Here is a 21,355-nt window from a genome sequence, read left to right as displayed (position 1 = left end):
ATGTATTGATTTGCTTATTTATTTAATACATGTGTGTAATTATAAAATTATACCCTTTTTATTACAATTAAATTTATGTTATTTATTTGATTGGTGTAGTTACAATTTAATTAGGAACTTAATTAAAGATATCAGGATTGAAATGACAGCTAAATGTTTGGCGATTGTACTGTATATGAATGGAGGTACTGTTGTTGGTGTAAATGAAATTGATTACAATGGACCGTCAAGTGGAGGTTTTACTGTGTATAATGATATTAAGTTTGAACACTTTGTTCAAATGGTTGGAATGTCACTAAAGTTAGATATGGGGAGGAGTAAATTAGAACTTATTTATAGACACCTTAATCAAACACCATCGGGTTCCATTAAATACATTCCTATTCCATTAGAGAACCAAAATGTATTGGATTTAATGTTCTCTATTGCACTGTCATGCCCACAATTAGTGGAATTATATGTGAATGTTAGAAATATGACGAATGTCCCATGGACCTCGATGGTGAACATGATATCCCTTTTGAATCAGTGGACCTCGAGGGACCCGGCCAATGTCTTGACCATAGTCAATGTCTTGATCCCGAACCTGAGTTAGTTGTACCTCCAACTTTTAATTTAGACGAAGATATGGACTTAACTGCTGATAATAGGTTTATAGAACTCAGGACAGCGACAGATGATGAGTTTGATGAATTGGAACTTGAGAGTGAACATGAGATCCCTTTTCAAATATTTAATGACATGGACAGTGTTAACAATATTGCAGAACACGAGTCTATGTTGTGACCAATGACAGTTGAAAATGATATGTTGTATAAGGGGTTCATGTGTAATGATAAAAAAACTATGCAACATATCGTCAAACGTTTTGCTGTAAAGAGTCACCACCCTTACAAAGTTGTAGAGTTGACACCATCTATATGGGCAGTTAGATGTAAGAAGTGGCAAGATGGATGCAACTGGCGACTTCGTGTGATTCTTAAGAAAAATATTAACCTATGGGAGATTACAAAGTACGTGGACCAACATTCTTGTGTATATTCAGAATTTAATCAAAGTCATTGTCAATTGGATTCAAATATGATAAGTAGAGAATTTTGTGATGCAGTGAGAGCTAATCCTTCTACAAGTATTGCGACACTCCAAAATCTGATCAAGGAAAAATTTGGATATCATGTTCCTTATTGGAAGGTCTGGGAAGGAAAAACAAAAGCTTTGGCTCGTATTTTTGGTGACTGGGATGAGTCATATAAACTTTTGACAAAGTGGATGTACATGCTGAAACACATTAATCCAGGAACAATTGTTGAATGGAAAATTAAGAACTACGGACAACCGGGTCATGACATTCTTCATTCTGTATTTTGGTCATTCGATCCTTGCATTGCAGTCTTTCAAAAGTTTCGGTCCGTGCTTCAAATAGATGACACTCACCTTTACGGAAAGTATAAGGGTAAGCTACTGATTGCAACATCAGTCGATTCAAATGGACATTTGTTACCTCTTGCTTTTGCTATTGTAGACGAAGAAAGTCGTCAGACCTGGGGATGATTTTTAAAAAACCTAAGAAAAGTTGTTACGCATGAAGAGATATGTTTAATTTCAGATCGACATGGTAGTATTATCTCTACGGTTAATAATCCAGATAATGGTTGGACCGGACCTAAATCGCATCACAAATTTTGTCTACGACATGTTTCTAGCAACTTTAACCATAAATACAAGTGTACGAAATTGAAAGATTTGGTACATCGTGTCGGTGCTCAATTCCAGATTCGAAAGTATAACAAGGAGGTGGAAAATATTAAATTACTGAATAGCTCTTGTATGAATTTCTTCCGCAACATTGGAATTGAGAAGTGGACCCTATCACATGATGGTGGATTTAGATATGGGTGCGCGACAACCAATCTTTCCGAAAGCATTAATGGGGTACTGAAAGGAGCTCGGATGTTACCCATCACTGCGTTGGTAGAACTTACATTCTACCGATGCATAAAATATTTCGAGAAGCTGAGGGAGGAGACAAGAGATGCTTTAAGTAGAAACGAAAAATACACCACGTATTTTTTAATCGGTTGTTTAATGTCCTTCATTATATCAATGTTGTTAACTTACATTATCAAGCTTAATAGGTATGCTTATGATAAGCTTGTTAGATGGGTGGCGAGATCCACCAAACACACTGTAGTCAGTTATGATCAAGTCGTTGGTGTGTTTCATGTGCAAACAGGGCTTCATTATTACAATTCGAAAGGAGGGAACACACAAATAGTGAGAATTATTGCCGAAGAACGTTTGTGTACATGCAACAAGTGGCAAACGTATGACATGCCATGTTCTCATTTAATGGCAGTTTGTTCACACTTAAACTTTAACTACGAGGACTACATTGAGGATCCTTACAAGCTTTCCAGGTATGCTGAGTCGTACGCTCCTCAATTTCAGCCAATCCCACATGAAGATTATTGGATCGCGCACCCAAACTTATCTATATTGCACCCCGATCCAACATTGTTGAGATTGCCTGGAAGACCAAGGAGCTCGCGGATTCATAACGAGATGGATTCGAGAGAACCAAGTGTTCAACAAAGATGCAGGCTTTGTAATCAACTGGGTCATAATCAAAGAAGCTGTCCTTCAAGACGACGGGAAGCACCTTCATAGATGTTGATGTAATTGAAGACTTTAGTCTAAATCATTTATGTCAGTTTAATTGTCGATGTAATTTATTTTTTTAACAAAAACTCTATGTGATTGTACCTTTAGTTTAATTGGTACTCTGTGTTGTGACTATTGTTTTAAAATTTAAATTTAAGTTTCCAATTAATGATTATCTATCGTATTAGATTATGAAATTAAACTCAGGTCCTATCGATCGATCTGTATTGTATGATCAAGCTGGACACCGATCAGAGCTAGTTTGGCAGGGTCAGTGTAACGAGGAGTTGCACTGCCGACGTAGAGAGGCAGTATTGGATCGCATCATCCCATTGCATCCTTTGATTGAACTTGCATTACGCGCTTCTAGATTTTATGGATTCGCCAGATTGTGATTCATCCAATTGGATTGGCATTTCATTACTGTGCTTGTGGAATGGTGGAGGCCACTGACTCATACATTCCACATGCCAGATGGAGAGTATACTATCACTCTACAAGATGTAGCTGTGCAACTTGGGTTACGGTAGATGGCGAGCCCATTACTGGTCGTGTTGATTATGATTGAAGAGGCATCTGTCAAGCATTACTTGGGGTCACTCCAGGTGCTGCGCACATCAGAGGCTCTAGGCTGAGTCTACCTTGGCTAGCTTCTCAATTTTGTAATCTAGCCGACGATGCTGATGAGGAAACCATTGCCAGATACGCTTGTGCCTATTTTATGCAGCTTATCGGTGGTAGTCTATTCGCCGATAAGTCTAACAACTTGGTGCATTTAATGTTCCTGCCACCGTTAGCAGATTTCGATGTAGCTGGACGTTTAAGTTGGGGTGGAGCATGTTTGGCATGGTTGTATCGAAATCTGTGCAAATCATGTCGCTCTGACTCACGTGACATTGCCGGTCCAATTATACTTCTTCAAGTATGGGCTTGGGATCGGTTCCCCACGATGGCTCCACAACATCGTCACATCTCAAATCACGAGCTCGTGGGTCGACCATTAGCTGCCCGGTACGTCGATAAAAATATTGTCTTATTTTCCTCTTAAAATTTTTTCACTCATTCAATTGTTGTACTAACCTATAATATTATTGTAGGTGGAGAGATCAATTTTGTGTTACAGAAGCGTCTACACATGTTTTGATCCAATATAGATACATGCTGGACCTCTTGTCACCAGGCTCGGTACGTTTTTAAATGTTAGAATATAAAAATATATATTGATTTATAATTAATTACAATGTTTTTTATTACAATTTCAGATGATCTGGATGCCATATGATAATTAAGGAATTTGCCAACCTACCCGACTTTTGTGCCAATGGACATAACGTCTGGTGCACTGTGAGTCCACTCATATGCTTTCATATTGTGGAGTGGTATCATCCTGATAGAGTTACCAGACAATTTGGTATGAAACAAGCAATTCCAGAGGTGCCATGTTGGGATAAGAGGATACATGACATTGAAATTCGGGATAGCACCTGGCACGATCAGATTGCACATTTTGTGGCGAGGTGCCACATACGTAGAGATTTTATTGTTATCAATCCTCCCATCGACGACGATGGTGATTGCGATCCAGGATACATGAGCTGATATACGTTAATCACCAGACGATATATAACTCGAGAAGGAGCAGCATTTGGTGCTACAGTACAATATTTTATTTCGTTATAAAAATTATTCAAATTAATAAATACATATTTATTAATTTCTTTCCATGTAGGCTGCATGTTTCGAGCAAATTAGTATTCTCTCGTCATCAGACGAAATTAATACGTTGTGCAACATTGGCGGGAGACATCTTCAAAGCCTTCATCAAATGTACAAAGTACCTACTCCTACTCGTGGCCCTAGACGTAGAGGACGACGTCAATTAGACAAAGATGCTCTAGTAGGGCTTGACGATCTCGTACCTGAAGTTATCTATCATAGGGTTGAGGACATTCCACCGTTTACACAGACACAGGACGATGCTGGTTCGTCCACGTCTATGGTCATGATACCGACTCCTGGTTCTAGTCAGTATCACACACCATCTAGAGTGGGTCATGGGCGTGGACGTGGAGAGCATAGATAATACTTCAACCCTACAGAGGATCGAGACCCTACAGAGGGTTAGGAGACACTAGTGGCACCAATAGTTCGTCGTCAGCCACATCGTAACCGGCGACGTCCCCGTTGTGGGACGGATTAGATCGATAAACTGTAAATTGACAAGCTTCAAACATTGTTCTCTAATTTATAATATTAATTTCCAATTTTGAACTACCGTGGATAACTTCATGATTCTATAAGAAAAAATAAAATATAAATTAATAAATTTTGTTAAATTAATAATATTATAAATTTTTTTTAAGAAATTAATAAATTTTGATAAATTAATAAAAAATAAAAATTATAATAAATTATAATGTTATAAAAACATATAACTTTAAATAAAAAAAACATATAACTAATATTATAAAAAAGGAAAAATTTTAATGGTTAATATAAAAAAAATCAAAGACGTGGTCGTCTCTTAAAAAAAATGACGTGGCGCCTTCAATTTTTTTCAACTACAATATTTTTAAAAAAAGTTTCAAAACCTACCACATTTTTTATATTTTTAAAATAAGTTTTATTGACAATAATATTAAAAAAAAAACCCTGGTTACAAGGGTATTATATTTGTCTTTAATATTTTTTCAGTATAAAAAAAAGGCAATTTAGCCATTATTGCAAAACCATAGTTACCAAAAATATGTAGTTTTTATTATGTAGTTTTTTTTTTAAATGTAAAACTAAAAGTAGAAAAACAAATAACTAAAGGTTGAAATTGTTATTAAAGAGTTTGTTTGGTAATGTTCTAATTTATTGTTTCACCCTTATTTTTAGAGAAGAAACTTGTTTTCGTGGTTTTCAAAATTTCTATACCATTTAAGAAAATGTTTCTAAAAATTGAAAAACAAAAAATATAAATAGCTGAAAAATACTTAGATTTCTTAATAAAATTAGAAACCGACTTTAACGAGTCTAACATGATTATCAAACATAGCCTAACTAATTAGATAAATTTTTGTAACTTTAAAGATACAAAACATTTCCATGGCTTTTAGTTTAATTAATTTTAGTTAATTTGTTGAAGCAGCCACAGAAGATGTTCCAAGGCATTCCTCATTTTAAGAACGAAACATTGGAGTAAACATTAAAAGAAAAAAAAAAGACCATAAATGCAAAATTAAACGAAAATAAATTTTATTTCATTACTGTTGATAAACAGAGTCCCTACGAAACTACTAAAAAAAAGTGAAAATAGAAGGAATTCCAAGCTATGAACAACACCACAACACGAGTGGTATATAAGCAACCTCACTAGAAACTCCAAATTTCCAAGCTATGAACGCAGCCACCAAAACCAACAAATGATGTCACATCTTTATTAGAATCAAATCGATACAAAGACAAAAATCTTTTGAAAAACTATTATTTGTCGATCTTATTTTTGGCTGAGCTTTGTTCCAGAAAACAAAACAAAACAAAACTTATTTAAAATAGTAAAATTTTAATCATCTGGAAAATGAACATGATGGTTCCACCGAGCAAGAAAAGAATCCTCTTTCCCCACTTATCAGTACCATACATAGATACAAAAGTTGTCAAAACATTAATACCACTCGTAATGACGGACGAAAGAAGAAGCATCGTCTCCAAAACCAATAGTCTTAAACAGCACCGGAGCATAGAACATGACCACATTGATCCCTGTTAATTGCTGAAAAAATGAGATTAAAATGGACATTACCAATTGTGGTCTGTTTTGCCTCTCCCTCAAATTCCTCCATGGGTGTGTCATTGCTTTAGCAGCAATACTTGCTGCCACTATATCTTGAAATTTTACATCTACATCCTTCAAAGCGACACTGCGGATGCGTTGAAGCATGATTCTTGCCTTCTCGATTTCGCCTCTTTCCAACATTGAAGTTGGAGTTTCAGGAAGAAACACAGCTGAGATTGTGATGAACAGGCACTGCCGCACCTCCAAGACTCACGCGCCACTCCCATCCGCCATGAATCTTGTCAGTGCCAAAATTAACAAGATTAGCAACTAGAATGCCGATCGTAATTGATAGTTGGAAAACAACATTAAGAGAGCCTCGATATTTAGAGGGAGCCATCTCTGAGACATAGAGTGGAACAGATTGAATTGAGAATCCAACACCAATGCCCAAACAAATACGACCGATAATGAGCATTACAAGGTTTTGAGCAGCAACATTAATGGCGGCACCAACCAAGAACACAAGGCCACCAAGAAGCATAGACTTTTTACGACCAAATGTTTTTGTAACCCAAGATGCTACAAGGTTACAAAAGAAGCCAAAAGTGCAACCAAATAAAGAGAAGAAGTAAACATGGTGAGTGCAACACTATCAAATTTTGCGGTATTGATTGGTTGAAGGGAAAAATCTCTAAAACGGAGTCATACATGTGACGCCACCTGATCGCATTTAAAAAACAAAATAATAAATATTGGAGTGAGTCGAAATTGTAAAGGAAAAGAAGATTAGGGTTTCCTTTTAACTCGGTACTATGATAAGTTTTTTTCTTGTTTTTCTTTCCAATTTTATTAAGAAATTTAAGCATATTTGACAATCATTTGTGTTTTTTTTTTCAATTGTTTACAAACATCCTCAAGATTGTGTAGATATTTTTGGAACAACAAAGATAGTTTTTTGTTTTTCTTGATTTCCAATTTATTCCAAAACATAAATAAAAATATTGTTTTATCATTCTTGAATTTTGCATGGGAGTCGTCATGGAATTCTACCTTTCTTTATTTACTAAAAACGAAAAAACATTAAAAAAAAACACGATAACATAACTAAACACTCAAGTTTACCAAAAAAAAAATTAAAAATTTAAAGTTAACGAAAGAAAACGAAAAAATAAAAAACACAAACACACAAACTTATTATAGAGAAATTTTTTTTACCATTTTATATTTTTTTGGGGTATATTCTCAAACTTTCATCGATTTTAATTACCATGTTGGTTTTTCATAACAAAATTTTCAGAGTTACTTATATTATTGAATTAAAGTTTTTTCTTTTCTTTATATTTTTCTTGATAAAGTTTTTTCTTTTCTTTATATTTTTCAAGAATCAAGAGTTGTTGGGCTCCTTGGCCTTAGAAACCAACGTCTCACTTGTCTATACTTTAAGTTGGTCCTATAAAAACATCATCAGACAATCTTCCTCTAATTACTTGAGATACCGATGTCGTAATCGAAGATGAGTCCTCCCATGATGGCAACAATACAAGTGATCAACACATAAGAAGTTAGTTCTCCATAATATTTTTTTATCGGACCACCTTGATTACAACTAAGCTCGAAACTATCATCAGCCATCTTCGAAATCTAAGAGAAGAAGTAGTAAATAAAGATAAAAGACTTAGAAGATAAGGAAAGAGGGGAAGAGAAGAGATCGTAGAATGTGAGAAAACAAAGAGTGGATGGGGAATATATATGGAAATATTTCCTAAGAGATAATTAGGAATATGTTTCCCAGTGAATTACCCTTAACTTTGTTTACCGTCCAAATTATTAATATGAGTTGTTTGTTGAACAAAATTTATTCATACAAATAATTCTAAAACCGTAAATTTCATTGGTAAAATTGAGATTTTCGTAAATAAAAAATAAATAAATAAAAAGCACAAAAACAGTGTAGGATGCGTGAAATGTGAGTTTGAATTTCAAACGTAAAACACATTTTCAAATTTCAAATCTTTTAAATTTCCTCTCTCATTTATATAATCATTGAGTTCCATAATAGAATTCTTTGTGGTTCCCTGTTTTGGGAATGATTTTAGAATTAATGATTTACAATCCTATTAGATTCTGTATTTTCTTTTGTTCAATTTTAATTTTGTGTACTTCTAAAATATATACAAATCTATAGTTTTTTTTTTCACATCTGTAATTATTTATAATCAGTTACGCAGTCTATATATACAATATTATTATCCAATAATTAGGTCAAAAAAAGTACCCAAACCATTCTAGATCCAATAGTTACAGATGTGAAGGCCACATGGCAAGCGAGAAGATTATAACAAATTCTCTCATTTAAATCGAAAAAGCCATACACCTCTAGTCTATGATTTAAAATGTCGATGTCGAAAAAAATATCAAAGTCTCAATTTTATAAAAATATCCATGAATTAAATGTCGATGTCAATATATATTTTTAAAGTTGACATCTTTAAAAAGATTAAAAAAAACAAAAAAAACTCATATAAAATATTTAAATTAGAAAATAAACATTTCACTAGGTTTAAATAGGTTAAAATTTCTTATTATTAATGTTTTATGACTTGATATTTGGTTGATATATATTTTTTTGTATTTGTCATTTTTTTTGGATAGTAGGAAAATTTCGATTTACTTCTTCAATGTCGATATCGAATCCATGTACATATGGAAACGTTGACCAAAATTTAATACCCTTGTCCAATCTCGAGGTTGGGCAAATCCCAAGGGCATCAGGTTAGAAGAAAGAGGGAGGGTGCCAGTGGGCAGTAATTGAGGTTGTGAAAGAAAAATATAGAGAGTGCTTCTAAAACAGTGTGGAACAAGAAGACTCGAACGAATTGTCCAATTGAGAACGAGTGCCTGATTAAAGAAAGAAGACCGACCTAGTTAAAAAAAAAAAAAAGATGAAGAGGATTAGAAATAGAGGGGGCAACACTCGATGATTGTAAGAGAGAGACATGAAATATTGGGTAGAAGAAGAGGAGACTAGTGAGTAGAAAAGTAAAGATTTTTTTTTCATCTTTTTCTTATCAAATATAATATCAAAATATATGTTATAATTAGTTGAGGGAGGTCATGAGTTCAAATCTCACCCCTGCATGTTGTATAAAAAAAAAAGTTAAACATTTTAATATAATATTTTTAACAATTTAACCTATAGAATAACAACTTAATAGAACTTTTAAATGTGCTAATATTTTGTTTCAAATAAAATATATTATTATTTGTTGACATTTTCAATAAAAAAACTACGGTCTTCAAACCAAAACAATAAATAAGAGGTATAAAAAACATTGAATATACTATAAAATGAAATAATTAATGTGATTATCAATTTTTGATAATCAAGTCTATTGTTAATTGAGACATAATAAATTAAATCAAATTATGTAACTAAAAATTCGAACAATAGTGAAATAATTTGTTAGATTGTCAAAATTATAATTAAATATTAAATGATTGGAACAAATAAAATTACTTATTTTTCCTCTTAAGCTACTTTCTAAAATTGAAAAATCAAATGTATTTTTTCTATTTTTCAAAGGATAAATATAAATTATACTACACTATTTAAATATAATAATAATTAAAAATACAATCTATACCTATTCGCACAATTATTAACAACTTTCTTCATCTAAATATGGATACAAAACTATTAGACAATTTAAAAAATGGATGGTATAATTAAATATATTAAGGTAATATTATGTAGTGAAAGAAATAATGTTTTGATATTAAAAAACTAAAAATAAAATAGACACAATACAAAAATTGAAGTTTATGACGTAAAAATAAATTAAACCAAAATAGTAAATAAGAAAAAAAAATAATCTTATATAACTATATGAATGGAGATCTGTCCCTTTCATCATAAATTTATTAATTATTAGTTTCAATAATTATTTTTTTAAAATGTTTTTAAAGTAAGAACTTTATATTGCTCTCTCCACAACTTGTGTCCACAATGATTCATTAATATTTATGCAAACATAATTTCAATGCAAAACTCATTTGAACTGAACAATTCTTATTCATTGTCAATATTTTTTTTTAAAGAATACAACAATAATCTTTCTGTGTGTTTTCTTTTATTATTTACTCATTCTTTTATCCTTTGTATATTATGTAATAAGGAAGAATGAACCAAAATTAAATAATTGAAATTTGAGAAAGAAACTGAATACTATGTACTGCCATGAAATCATTGAAAAAATGTGGGATAAAGAATCACGTGACCAAGAAAAATAAAATAAGAACAACAGCAATCAAAAAGTCATATTAAGGTAAATAAGAAAACTAATACTAAAATATAAATTAAATGTAAAAAGAATATTAACTAAATATTAAATCAAACTTGAAAATAACATTAACTAAATATTAAAACATGAAAGTATCATAAATATATAACTTAAAAGTTGACACGACCAGCCCTAAACACCTACTAACTATAGGACAAATCGTGCCGACCACAGACCCCCAACCATCTACCAAGTCTATAGTCAACTTCTTTCTAAATTTCTAAAACTAATTTAGATTATTCTTCAACATATAAAACATAAAGTGTAACATAATTCATCTAAAAAATAACTACTCGGCCATGACTTCTAAACATGTTGTACAACCACAAAAGGTACAATTATTCCAGTATGAGTCATTCTAGATGTACATACAAAATGATATGCAAATTTTGAGATGGTGAGTGGCAGAAAGTGGTCGGCTATCTCTATGAAACCCAGGTGTAGCCTGGTGGAGAAAAACAATGATAAACAGTCAGCTTGGAAGCTCATTGAGTGACATTTTATTAAGAAAATAATTTCGTAAAACTTATTCCATAAAAACAACTGAAATTTCAATTCTTAAGACGAGCTTCATAAAGCTGAAATAATAAACATTCTCGTTAAAACTTCAAATAACTTGAGCAACTAAAATTCAGTAAGTTTCTGAGCATAACTTCTAACAACATATACTTTCTAAAAACACTTTCTCAATACTTATCAAATATTTTCTTTCAAATACAAAACAGGTTAAGAAAATTCAACACCATATATGTACCCACATTCTATTCTGGTCTACTGACGTAGAGTAATCTCAATACGCACAGCAGAATAATTTTATTTCTGGTCTACTGGCATAGAGTAATCTCAATATACACAGCAGAATATTTCTCTCAACGTGCGGAGTAAAATGGTCCCAAAGACCTTCTATTTCTGGGTATTCTATAGAAACACATTCACATAGCATACAGGTAATCAACTGGATACAATAATATGGTGGTTTGAAAACTTATTTCTGCATAAAATTCTCAATCTTATAAACAGTTCTAAAATTCTTCTTTTTCTTTTTTCTAAGAACATTTCTTTCTCAAATTACTTCTAAACATATTTCTTTTTAATCATATTCAATAAACACAACAGTTTCTCAGAAAATCATAAAATATTTCTATGTTCTCAGAAGCATTCATAAATTCTTAGCAAACTCAATTTCTCAATAGAAATAATCAAACATACGTAATAAATATTTTCTTGAAGTTCTATAATAGATATCTTAAAATATTTAGTAAAATAACGACTCACAAATCCTATGAATGAGGTGAATTGGGTTGGTACGCTGCTCCAATTTCCGATCGTCCTAAAATAATAACCGATGAAATTTCAATTCACACTCAAGTCTCAATTAAACTCTACAATTCTTCAAATCAAACCATAAATTTAATCAATAACCCAATTCTCTCTCTACAATCCAATTACACTTCTTTCTCTCTCATTTTCCTTACAAATTAGACCCACAATACACAAATTCCAACTTGGTTATTAACCATTGGTTATACCCCAATTTATTTCCAACAAAAACCCACTTCACGTTTCCTTTGCTTCAATTTCCAATCATTTTCCTTTTCTTTTTTTTTTGTTTAATTCCCAACACATAGTCTTTGTCTCTCCTCTACACTGTTCATCTTCTCCTTCCCAAACCGTGACTTCTTCCCCTTCCATTTCCTTTTTTTCTTCTTCTTTGCAAATACTACACCCAAATGTATGATCAAAACACATAGAAATCAAAGTTCAACATCTATTTCAAGAAATTTCTTAGGCAAAGCAACAAACCCATAGACCATTTCATTCCAATCTCAAATAAACTTGTGATTCACAAACCCACAAATCAAGGGAGTCCATATCCTAGAAATTCAGGGTTTAAAATTCCAAAACTTACCAAAGTCAAGTTCCCAACCTCAAACCGGTTTCAGAATCAACTTCAATTTCATCCTCCTTCCTTTGTTTCGTTTACGTTTCTTTCGTTTCTTTTTTTTTCCTTCTCTTCTTTTTCTTTAGTTTTCTTCTCTGTTTTCTTTTTCTTTTCTTTTGTTTTTCATCTCCACGTGGCTTCCTCCACAACACAAACATCTCACTTTCCCACTTCTCTTTTCTTTTCTTTTCTTTTTCTTTTTCTTTAAAAAAAACTCAAAATTACGAAAACACCCTTACAAAAGTAATCCACATAAAAATATTAAAATAATCCAAACAAATAAAAGTTGAAGATAATACGAATACATAATTTTGTTACTCTACCTCTTAATCGATTAAATATGTTTCTGGATTCTCAAATATTCTTTTGACATGGTTCAGTTTTCAGTCATGAAGATTAGAAAAATCTTCATTAATATTTTGGAAATGAGTTGTAGGTCATAGAAGAAAAAGACATAATCTTTCATTTCATAGATTATTTGTTATGACACCTATATGTGGATAGATGCATCTCTTCACCAAACAGTTGTACTTTTTATCGGATTAACTTCTCTCAACACACCTTTTCACTTGAACAGTGACAACTCTTTTGGATTAAACTCCTTGTTTGATCGAATGGTCACAACTTTTTTGGATTTATTATCTAAACAGACACTTTAACTCGAACAGTCGTGTCTCTCATAGAAATTTGAAGGGCAAAATAGGTATGTATTTAAAAGTTGGAGGCAAAATGGTGAGGTAAAGATTCTCCTCCATAGCCCCATTTAGATATAGTATAAATATAGATTTTCTAAAGGAATAAAAATCATATATATATACTATATATAAATGGGCTATGGAGGAGAATTTTTTCTACCAGTTATACCCTCAGTTTTTTAATATATACCAATTTTACCCTTTAAACTTTTAGGGGATGCGATTGGTCTAAGTGTCTATTGATTCAATACGCATGTCTGACACAAGTCTATTTTGCCTTTAAGATTTCTATGAGATGCGACTATTTAGATCAAGCAGTGGCGGATCCAGAATTATTCTATGTCAGGAAGGACACACATGCATATAAAGATTGGAAAAGTATCAATTTTATAAACCTGGCAATCTGTGTCGATTTTCATCTTATAATTGGATAATGTTGTAATTTTCACCTAAAATTATAAAATATGTCACACAATTTACCATTCGATAGATTTTCATTTGAAAATTTGTTGAAAAAATAATCTCATGAATCAAATGAATTAGAAAATACTTATGTTTTGATATAAAAATAATTGATATGATTTAGACAAAATTGACATTAAAGTTGTTCTTAAGTTTAAAAGTTTTTGCTGAATTATTTGACATTAGATTTTGTGCATTAATCAAACTAAATTTGAGAAACTTAATTTTGTTTAATTAATAAGTTTTTGTAGATTTTTAAACTTAACGTATGAACTAACATAAATTTAATAGAGAGATAAAACTTATTACATTTATCTAAGTTTAGTGTCATGAACTTCAATATATTAAAAGAAATAAAATCAACTATATAAATTAATTATTTGGTCCAAAAATTAATTTAATTATTTTTTTAAATGAAAATGATTATATATATTTGGTAAAAACAAAAACACTTATTTAAAAGAACTAAGACATTATTTCATTCAAAAATTTTTTTTTTTTTTAAGAATTGGACATATTTTGGTTAAGAAAATTAAAAAAAAAAAGAAAAAATTAACAAATAAAAAATGCAAATGGTAGGATTACATCATAGGACATAAGATATATTTTGTCAGGAAATAAAATAAGAATTAAAAAGAAAAACACGCCAACCGGAACTGTCAGGAAACAAAAGGAAAAAAATAAAATAAAATAAAATAAAACAAAGATGCACTTAGCGAAATTCAAACTTGGTAGGCGCAGAGGGGGGCACGAGGTGTAAGCGAACGAAGCATACGTTAGTTTGATTCATAGTGCATGTGCTGGCTACCCAATAGAGGGGTTGTGACCCTGATTTCTTTGGGACTCTGACTCCCCCTGATGCACGGGAGGTGCACGAAAAACCACTGGAGAGGAAGATTCAGAAGAAGCTCATCCAATAGGCACCTACTAAATTAAGGGGGAGTAGAAGAAGTCGTGCTCAGGGAAGGTAGAGGGAGAAAGCAAATTGAAGAACCCGCGGATATAAGAAAAACTCAAATTCATTGTTAGCCAAGGCGTGGAAAAGACAAGATAGACTTTGACCAGACGTGCTCGGAATCTTTTTTTTTTCGATCTGGGGGAAAGGTATCGCTCCTTCACCTGGTAAACTCGGTGATTCAAGAAAAGTAAGTCTTCGATCATTTGTGTTATTTAATTTTTTTCCTCAAATTTTATAATTTATTTTATAATTCATTTTTTCCTTTATTATCTTGAACAACCTCCTCATTTTTTCATACCAATAAATTTCGAACATTTTTTTTATAGTTTCAAACTAACTTATTATTTGATCTATATTGAACTTTTTTTTTCGTTTTAAAATCATATATATATTTCTAGATTTGAACGGATATTAATTTTACAACAATTTCACTGTGTCAAACAGTTTTTAGAAAATTTTCGTACATATTATTTATTTTCTTAAAATTTTATAGTATCATTATTTTTTTCTAATTTATTTAATATTTTATTTTCTTTGACTAAATATTACTAACAATTTTAAAATATAGTAGAAAATAATTTTTGAAAATAAGTAGTCATAAAAAGATTTAAAAAATAAGAGGTAGAATTTTTTTTTTCAGAAACTAAAAATCTAACAGAAATTTAAAAATTAGGTTTAAAGTATTACATTCTTGCCTAAAAGTGTTATAAGTGAAATATATTTTATAATTTTAAAATATAACCCAATATCTCTGGTATGAAAATAAAAAAATTTGTAAAAATAATAATAATAAGCATTAAAAAAAACAACTAAAGAATTTATATCATTTATTTTTCTAAAATAAAGATCTTCCACAAAATATCTGGAATAATTAAAATAAATTACCTACTTCACTTGTTTAGTACAATAACTACCTACGTATCCTTATATTTAATAGTTAGTCCAGGATCCGTGTAATTCACTTTTTTCTTTTAATTTCCAGCTTTTTTTTTTATGTCAATCATGCAGCATATTACTATTTTAAAATGAAAACTAATTCGAATTTTAGTAACTATTAACATGGAAAAAGTTATTTGGAAAAAGGTATGAAACTAGACATATATATGTACTTAAAACTTTAAGTATCTAGGATATTTTTTATTATTTTCTCGCTTTCATTACTTTTAAATGCACGTCAAATATTTAATAGTTAAACATTAATAAAAGGTATATTCATTCAAATATGAAATTTGACCGTAAAAAATTATATTTTAAAAATGTTAACCCACGTACCATTAATCTAACTAATATATATAAAAGTAACTGGTATATATAAACGTTGCGTAGGGACATTTAGGAGGTTGGGCGCATGCTCCACCAAGCCAAAGTGGAATTTTGTTTTAATTATTTTGTATATAATAGAAATGGTTTTAAAGTTGAAAGGGTTCCAAACTTTATTGTGTCTACACTAGATAGGTATCTAAGTATTTTAGAATTGCATTAAATATTATTGAAATACTGTTTTTCACTTTGAAATTTTTCAAAGAGCTCCTAAGTACAAAGAGAATATGGATCCAATAAATTACACAGTTGCTTCAGTACTTGGGGTTCTAAGTTGGTTTTGCAACTTAGAAGCAAAAGTTGAAGCTTTTGTAGCTACAAAAGAATATTGAATTTCAATATTAAAAAAAAATCATAAGGTTATAAACATGTTATTTAATCAAATAACAATATTAAAGTGAATTAGAATACAAAGATGATAGAAACACAACAACAAACAAACGAAGATATAAAGATCATATGTACGACATGTCAGGCTAGATTGTTCTAAATCATACGTACAAGCAAATAAATTACATGTCAGGCTAGGTTGTTCTAGCGGGATGAATAGTTTAGGGTTGGCGCTCGTTTTCTAAAATACGTTTATGATAGATCCTATCGATGTAATCTTTGGCCTTTCTGTCAATACCGGGCTCAGCAACCCAACGGTGAGCTTTATCCTCGTCGCTCGGCCACACCTTACTCATGCTCGACGTCCCGTCCCAAATGCTGCTATGGTTGTAATGGCCTCCTTCTCTCCCCCTTTTGGATTTGAAAAAGTTGAAGATTGAGAAAGAGTGAGACTTCTTTTGCTTGTTGTTGCCTCCCATGGCGCAGAGAGAGGTGTTTGATAGTGAATTGAAATGTGAAGGTTGATTTGAAGAGAAGAAATGTGTGGATGCTGTGTTTTTATAGTAGAAGATAGGAAAAAGGGGAATTTGTTAAAACAAGAATGGAGAATGAAGAATCTAGAATGGAAGCTAAGTGAAAGAAGTTGTGGAAGAAACATAAATGTGGGCTATGGGTTAATTATTCAAACTTTGGGGGAACACCACTTTTTATTTCCTCCATTGCTTTTGGTCGGTCTCTATTTTGACTAAAAGAATCTTTTGCTATGATTCAAACTTTGGGGAATATAAATTCCATGTTACTATTTCTCCCTTCTACAAGTTGTGGTTAATTAACCATCCACGTTATTACATAAATTTGCATATCTCAGTATAGTTATATCTGTTAATTAATCTTCATTGGTTTACTTTTAATTTTAGTTTCACGTAAAAGTTTTTGTGTCAATAAAAATAATTTTCATCATCTCTATATACTATGAATCTTCACTTTTGTAACCAATGTGAGACTTTATTTGCCATTCTAACCTGTTTTGTTAAAAAAATACATAATTTATTTATTAGTATGTAAATGAAATCTCAAATAGTATAACAACTTCAGTGTTAAATTTTGCCCATCCCTCTATCAGAATTTGGTATTCTAAGGAAAATAATGTTCAATTTTTTTTAAAAGAAAATTCTAACAGCATATATAAATTTAAATTTAATAATAATTATTAAAATATATGTTAAACATTATTCTTTTTTTAGTTCATGTTCACCATTATTCTTAATTCGTCGTGCTCATTTTTAAAAATAATATAATTATGTAGTTAATTGTTAGCATATTTAATATATTGAATATAAAATTTATTTTACAACGCTAATAATTAGAGGAAACAAACTTGCAGAAGTATACAGATTATATTCTTTAAGAAAAATAGTAAACCGTTAAACCGTTAAAGAATGTACTACTATTCATAATTTTATTTATTTAAATAAAGTTATGGATAATCAATTACATTACTTAGTAAAATATTTATGTGAGCAGTAGACCTTCAATATCACAAATAGTTTATTACAGGAAAAATACAACATGACATGTGGATCGATCAACTCAACAAAACCAGGTCAAATCTGTCAAGTTAGTTTAACGGAGAAGACCGATCTACCTTGCAGATTGAGCTAAAGATCAAATCAACTATAGGAATTACCTAATTTCTCTGCAACTGACCTTAGGCCCGACAACCTGTAACCGTGAGGTCGTATATTTCAAGACTTGGTGGATAGTGGAGGGAATGACTTGCAGAGCATAGAGGAAATGGTCGGCCGAAGATTGCATTGTAGTTCGATATGCCATCAATGCTTGTTGCGAGCTCACAAAATCACGTTAAACCAAGTTCAAGTGTACACTATATTGTTGATTTGTAGTATAAACAAGATCGAAATCCACAATTGAGTAAATACTAAGAAATATGCTTAAGAATACGAAACGGACCAAAATAATAATATTTGTAATGATTAACTATAGAATAGTGTAGGAATCAATAACTAAACACATAACAGCAAAGATGGGTAAAATGTGATAAGCCATCTTGGGATAAGGGATGTGAACGCAAGAGGGGATACTCTAGCTGTAAATGGGAATAGGGGAAATTGCTTATTGCAGTTCTTTGGTAAAAATAGACACTCTAGCAACAAATTCAGTTGAAGCTAAAACTGATTTGGCTCTCTTCTAAGATACTCAATCGAGCATTAAAACAGTTCATCAAATTTCACCTTATTCCTAATCATTCACAACCTACTAGAAAATAATAGACTTACCATAAATAGAGTTCAACGCGTATCTCGTATAGAATGCGATCTTCTGCACACCAAGTCAATGGCCCTTTTATAACACGTCATGAAAGAGCAAGCAATATGAACATGGCAGCTAACAAATTCAAAGGGATGAAAGAAGAAGAATGACTCTATTTATCAACTTAAATTAGCACTACAGTGCTTCTATTCACAGAGTACAGTAAGAAACCCCCTAGAAACGAGGTTTAATCCATGCGGATGGAGAAATACATCATGGGTAAAAGAAAGGAACAATCCCTTTTGGTGAAACATGGTAAAACCCATGCAATAGACGCCAACTGGGCTTGAAAACTAGTGGGCACAAATGTCTCCCACGTCAGCTTTAGCTAAAAAAATTGAAGGTTCTCTCTTCTGCTGTGATTCAGTTTCTTGGGTTGCGTTTCCTCTTGGAATCTCTCGTGGCGGCTGAGACCTCTTGAGCTGTTAAATCACTCATTGATTTTAGCGCAACCTGCAGTAATTTTATGAACATCAGGTGATTTTCGCATGAAAATGATAAGTTACTGCTCTACCCAGAAATGACTCCAGCATCATTGCTTCAGATCAGGCGCTCTAGCTTCCGAGAGACCTAGCACTTTCTTTTGCTTAGCTGCTCTTTTTCTAGTACTTATAGATTCTACACAAACAATCAAAAAATTGAGGAAATAAGCTATAATTTATCAACATCTAACAAAACAAGGATTTCAACATCTCACTTAATTTCTCATTTTGGTGTGTTTTGATGACTATGACCCTCTCATTGGTGCTCAAATTAGCCTAGTATTTTGTCAAAATAACTCTCTTTTGGAGAGTTATCAAGCCCGCAAATTTAAAATCAGGCTTGCCTCAAAGGAAGATGTTGCGCCTCTGCTTAATAGCAAGAGGGACGAGTGCAAGTGCACACTGTCACAAGTAATAATCTGGAAATATTTCAAGTTCGTCTCCACAGGGACTAGTTTTCTTTTAAAATTGATTTTGCAAATTGTTGGAATGAACAATCGAGTTTGGGAATAAAAATAATTGATTGGTTGAAATGCACGTTTTATAATTTAATAAAATAGAATTTTGAAACCAACCCTCATACTACTGACTAGTTTGAAGAGAAATGAATTACACCTATCAGAATCTCACACTAAATTTACTCTCTAATCGCAAACTGGTTCAACTCCTATTCCATACCGCTTTTGGTTTGTTTAAAAGATTAGGCCAGTATTTAAAACATGTCTGTAAAATACTAGAAGAATCCTAAGTAATTAAAACTCCAACTTACGTTTAATGGGTAAGAGAGCCTATGTCTAGGATCTTGTTTAAGTTCTTATGTCTAAGTAACTTCCCATTTTATCTTGATGAACTCCGTTGACTCTAACCTTTTCAGAATTAAACTCAATTGTTGTGATTAAAACAAGTGGCCAGCAAGTAAAATCAACTAGATTAATTAACTCAATCAAGATAAGCAATTTGAGCGTAAACGCTGTGCTATCTGATAGATGTAATTAAAATGATGGGAACTAAGTCATTCGTAAGAGGGTTGGAAACATTAATTTAGCTACTCATGGAATTAAAATAAATGCAGTAGCAAAAGAAGATAACAAAAGAATTCATTTTCATTGAATCGGGAAAGAAGAACATAAATTAGAATAACTAGAGTTGCAATAAAATAAGCAAGGAAAAATTGTAAAAACAATAAAGGAAGAACAAAACTTAAAGCTGAAATTAAAACTTAAAAGCTAAAGTTGACAAGAATTTAGAAAGGGAAAGCAAAGGCATGGAAATGAGGTGTGTAGAAGTGATGCTTGGAGGCTCCTTTTATAGGCCATGGAAGTAACAAGGATTTGAGAAATTCAAGGGAAGTTGGCAACCACTTGTTGTAGAGATATTAGGAGTAAAACCAAATCTTGGACCAATTACTTGGTCAAAAGTGGTTATTTCCGTTTTGACAATCTAGACATCGAATGTGGCTGAAGCATTGTGAAGTTGGAAAAATTCTGGCCTTACAATGTGCCTGACGCATTGTGATCATAAATCTTCATTTTTCCTTACAAAATAAGCATATTTACACAAATTAGCCTTCATTTACCTATAACTGAATTCCAAAGTCCCTAATCACAAATTATGCACATTTTTCCTAAATTATATGCATGAACATACATTTTCGTCCCAAATATAAGTTACTTAAGCATGCAAACCTACCCTTTTTTAGCCTTATCAGAAGACAATACCTCACAACCCGAAAATGGCAGTTCTACCCTACTAAGAACCACGTATTGCATCAAGCTTTACTTTATGTGTTCACTTGCATTGTAAACACGCTATACATGCCTTTGTCTTGAAAAAAAAAAAAAAAGAGAGAGAGAGAGAGCAACTTGGATCTTAATCCAACTCTAGCAAAGGCAATTTTCCTATACTATAACATCCACCTACTTTCCCTTTCAAAAACCTAATTCACCTAGAGACTTATTTCTCAAACTCCCTTTTGCTTGCCTAACACAACTAGCTCTTTTATTATTGGATTGGTTTATGAACATTGGACGACAAGTCTTTCCTAATCCTGCAGCCTATTTAATATTTTCTT

General features: G+C 31.8%; 1 protein-coding gene, 1 long non-coding RNA gene and 2 pseudogenes across 2 annotated transcripts; 2 read left to right on the top strand and 2 right to left on the bottom strand.

The window, feature by feature from the left end:
• The first annotated feature begins 789 nt into the window (after positions 1 to 789).
• On the top strand, positions 790 to 1,551 carry LOC111019626 (uncharacterized). Its single transcript, XM_022296022.1, has one exon. The coding sequence runs from the start codon at positions 790 to 792 to the stop codon at positions 1,549 to 1,551; it is 762 nt and encodes a 253-aa protein (XP_022151714.1).
• A 1,301-nt stretch (positions 1,552 to 2,852) lies between these two features.
• On the top strand, positions 2,853 to 4,260 carry LOC148208247 (serine/threonine-protein phosphatase 7 long form homolog; annotated as a pseudogene).
• A 1,715-nt stretch (positions 4,261 to 5,975) lies between these two features.
• On the bottom strand, positions 5,976 to 8,056 carry LOC111019627 (sugar carrier protein C-like; annotated as a pseudogene).
• Positions 8,057 to 18,895: 10,839 nt separating this feature from the next.
• On the bottom strand, positions 18,896 to 20,767 carry LOC148208246 (uncharacterized). Its single transcript, XR_015788933.1, has 2 exons — positions 19,317 to 20,767; positions 18,896 to 19,255 (listed from the first exon to the last, which is right to left on the bottom strand). It is a non-coding gene; the product is annotated as an uncharacterized LOC148208246 (long non-coding RNA).
• Between the last annotated feature and the right edge of the window lie 588 nt (positions 20,768 to 21,355).

Source organism: Momordica charantia, assembly GCF_013281855.1.
Source record: "Momordica charantia cultivar OHB3-1 chromosome 11 unlocalized genomic scaffold, Mcharantia_2.0 BLBB01000011.1, whole genome shotgun sequence".
Taxonomy (NCBI): domain Eukaryota; kingdom Viridiplantae; phylum Streptophyta; class Magnoliopsida; order Cucurbitales; family Cucurbitaceae; genus Momordica; species Momordica charantia.
Note: the sequence above shows the minus strand (reverse complement) of the source record. Positions and strands in the feature narration are given on the sequence as shown.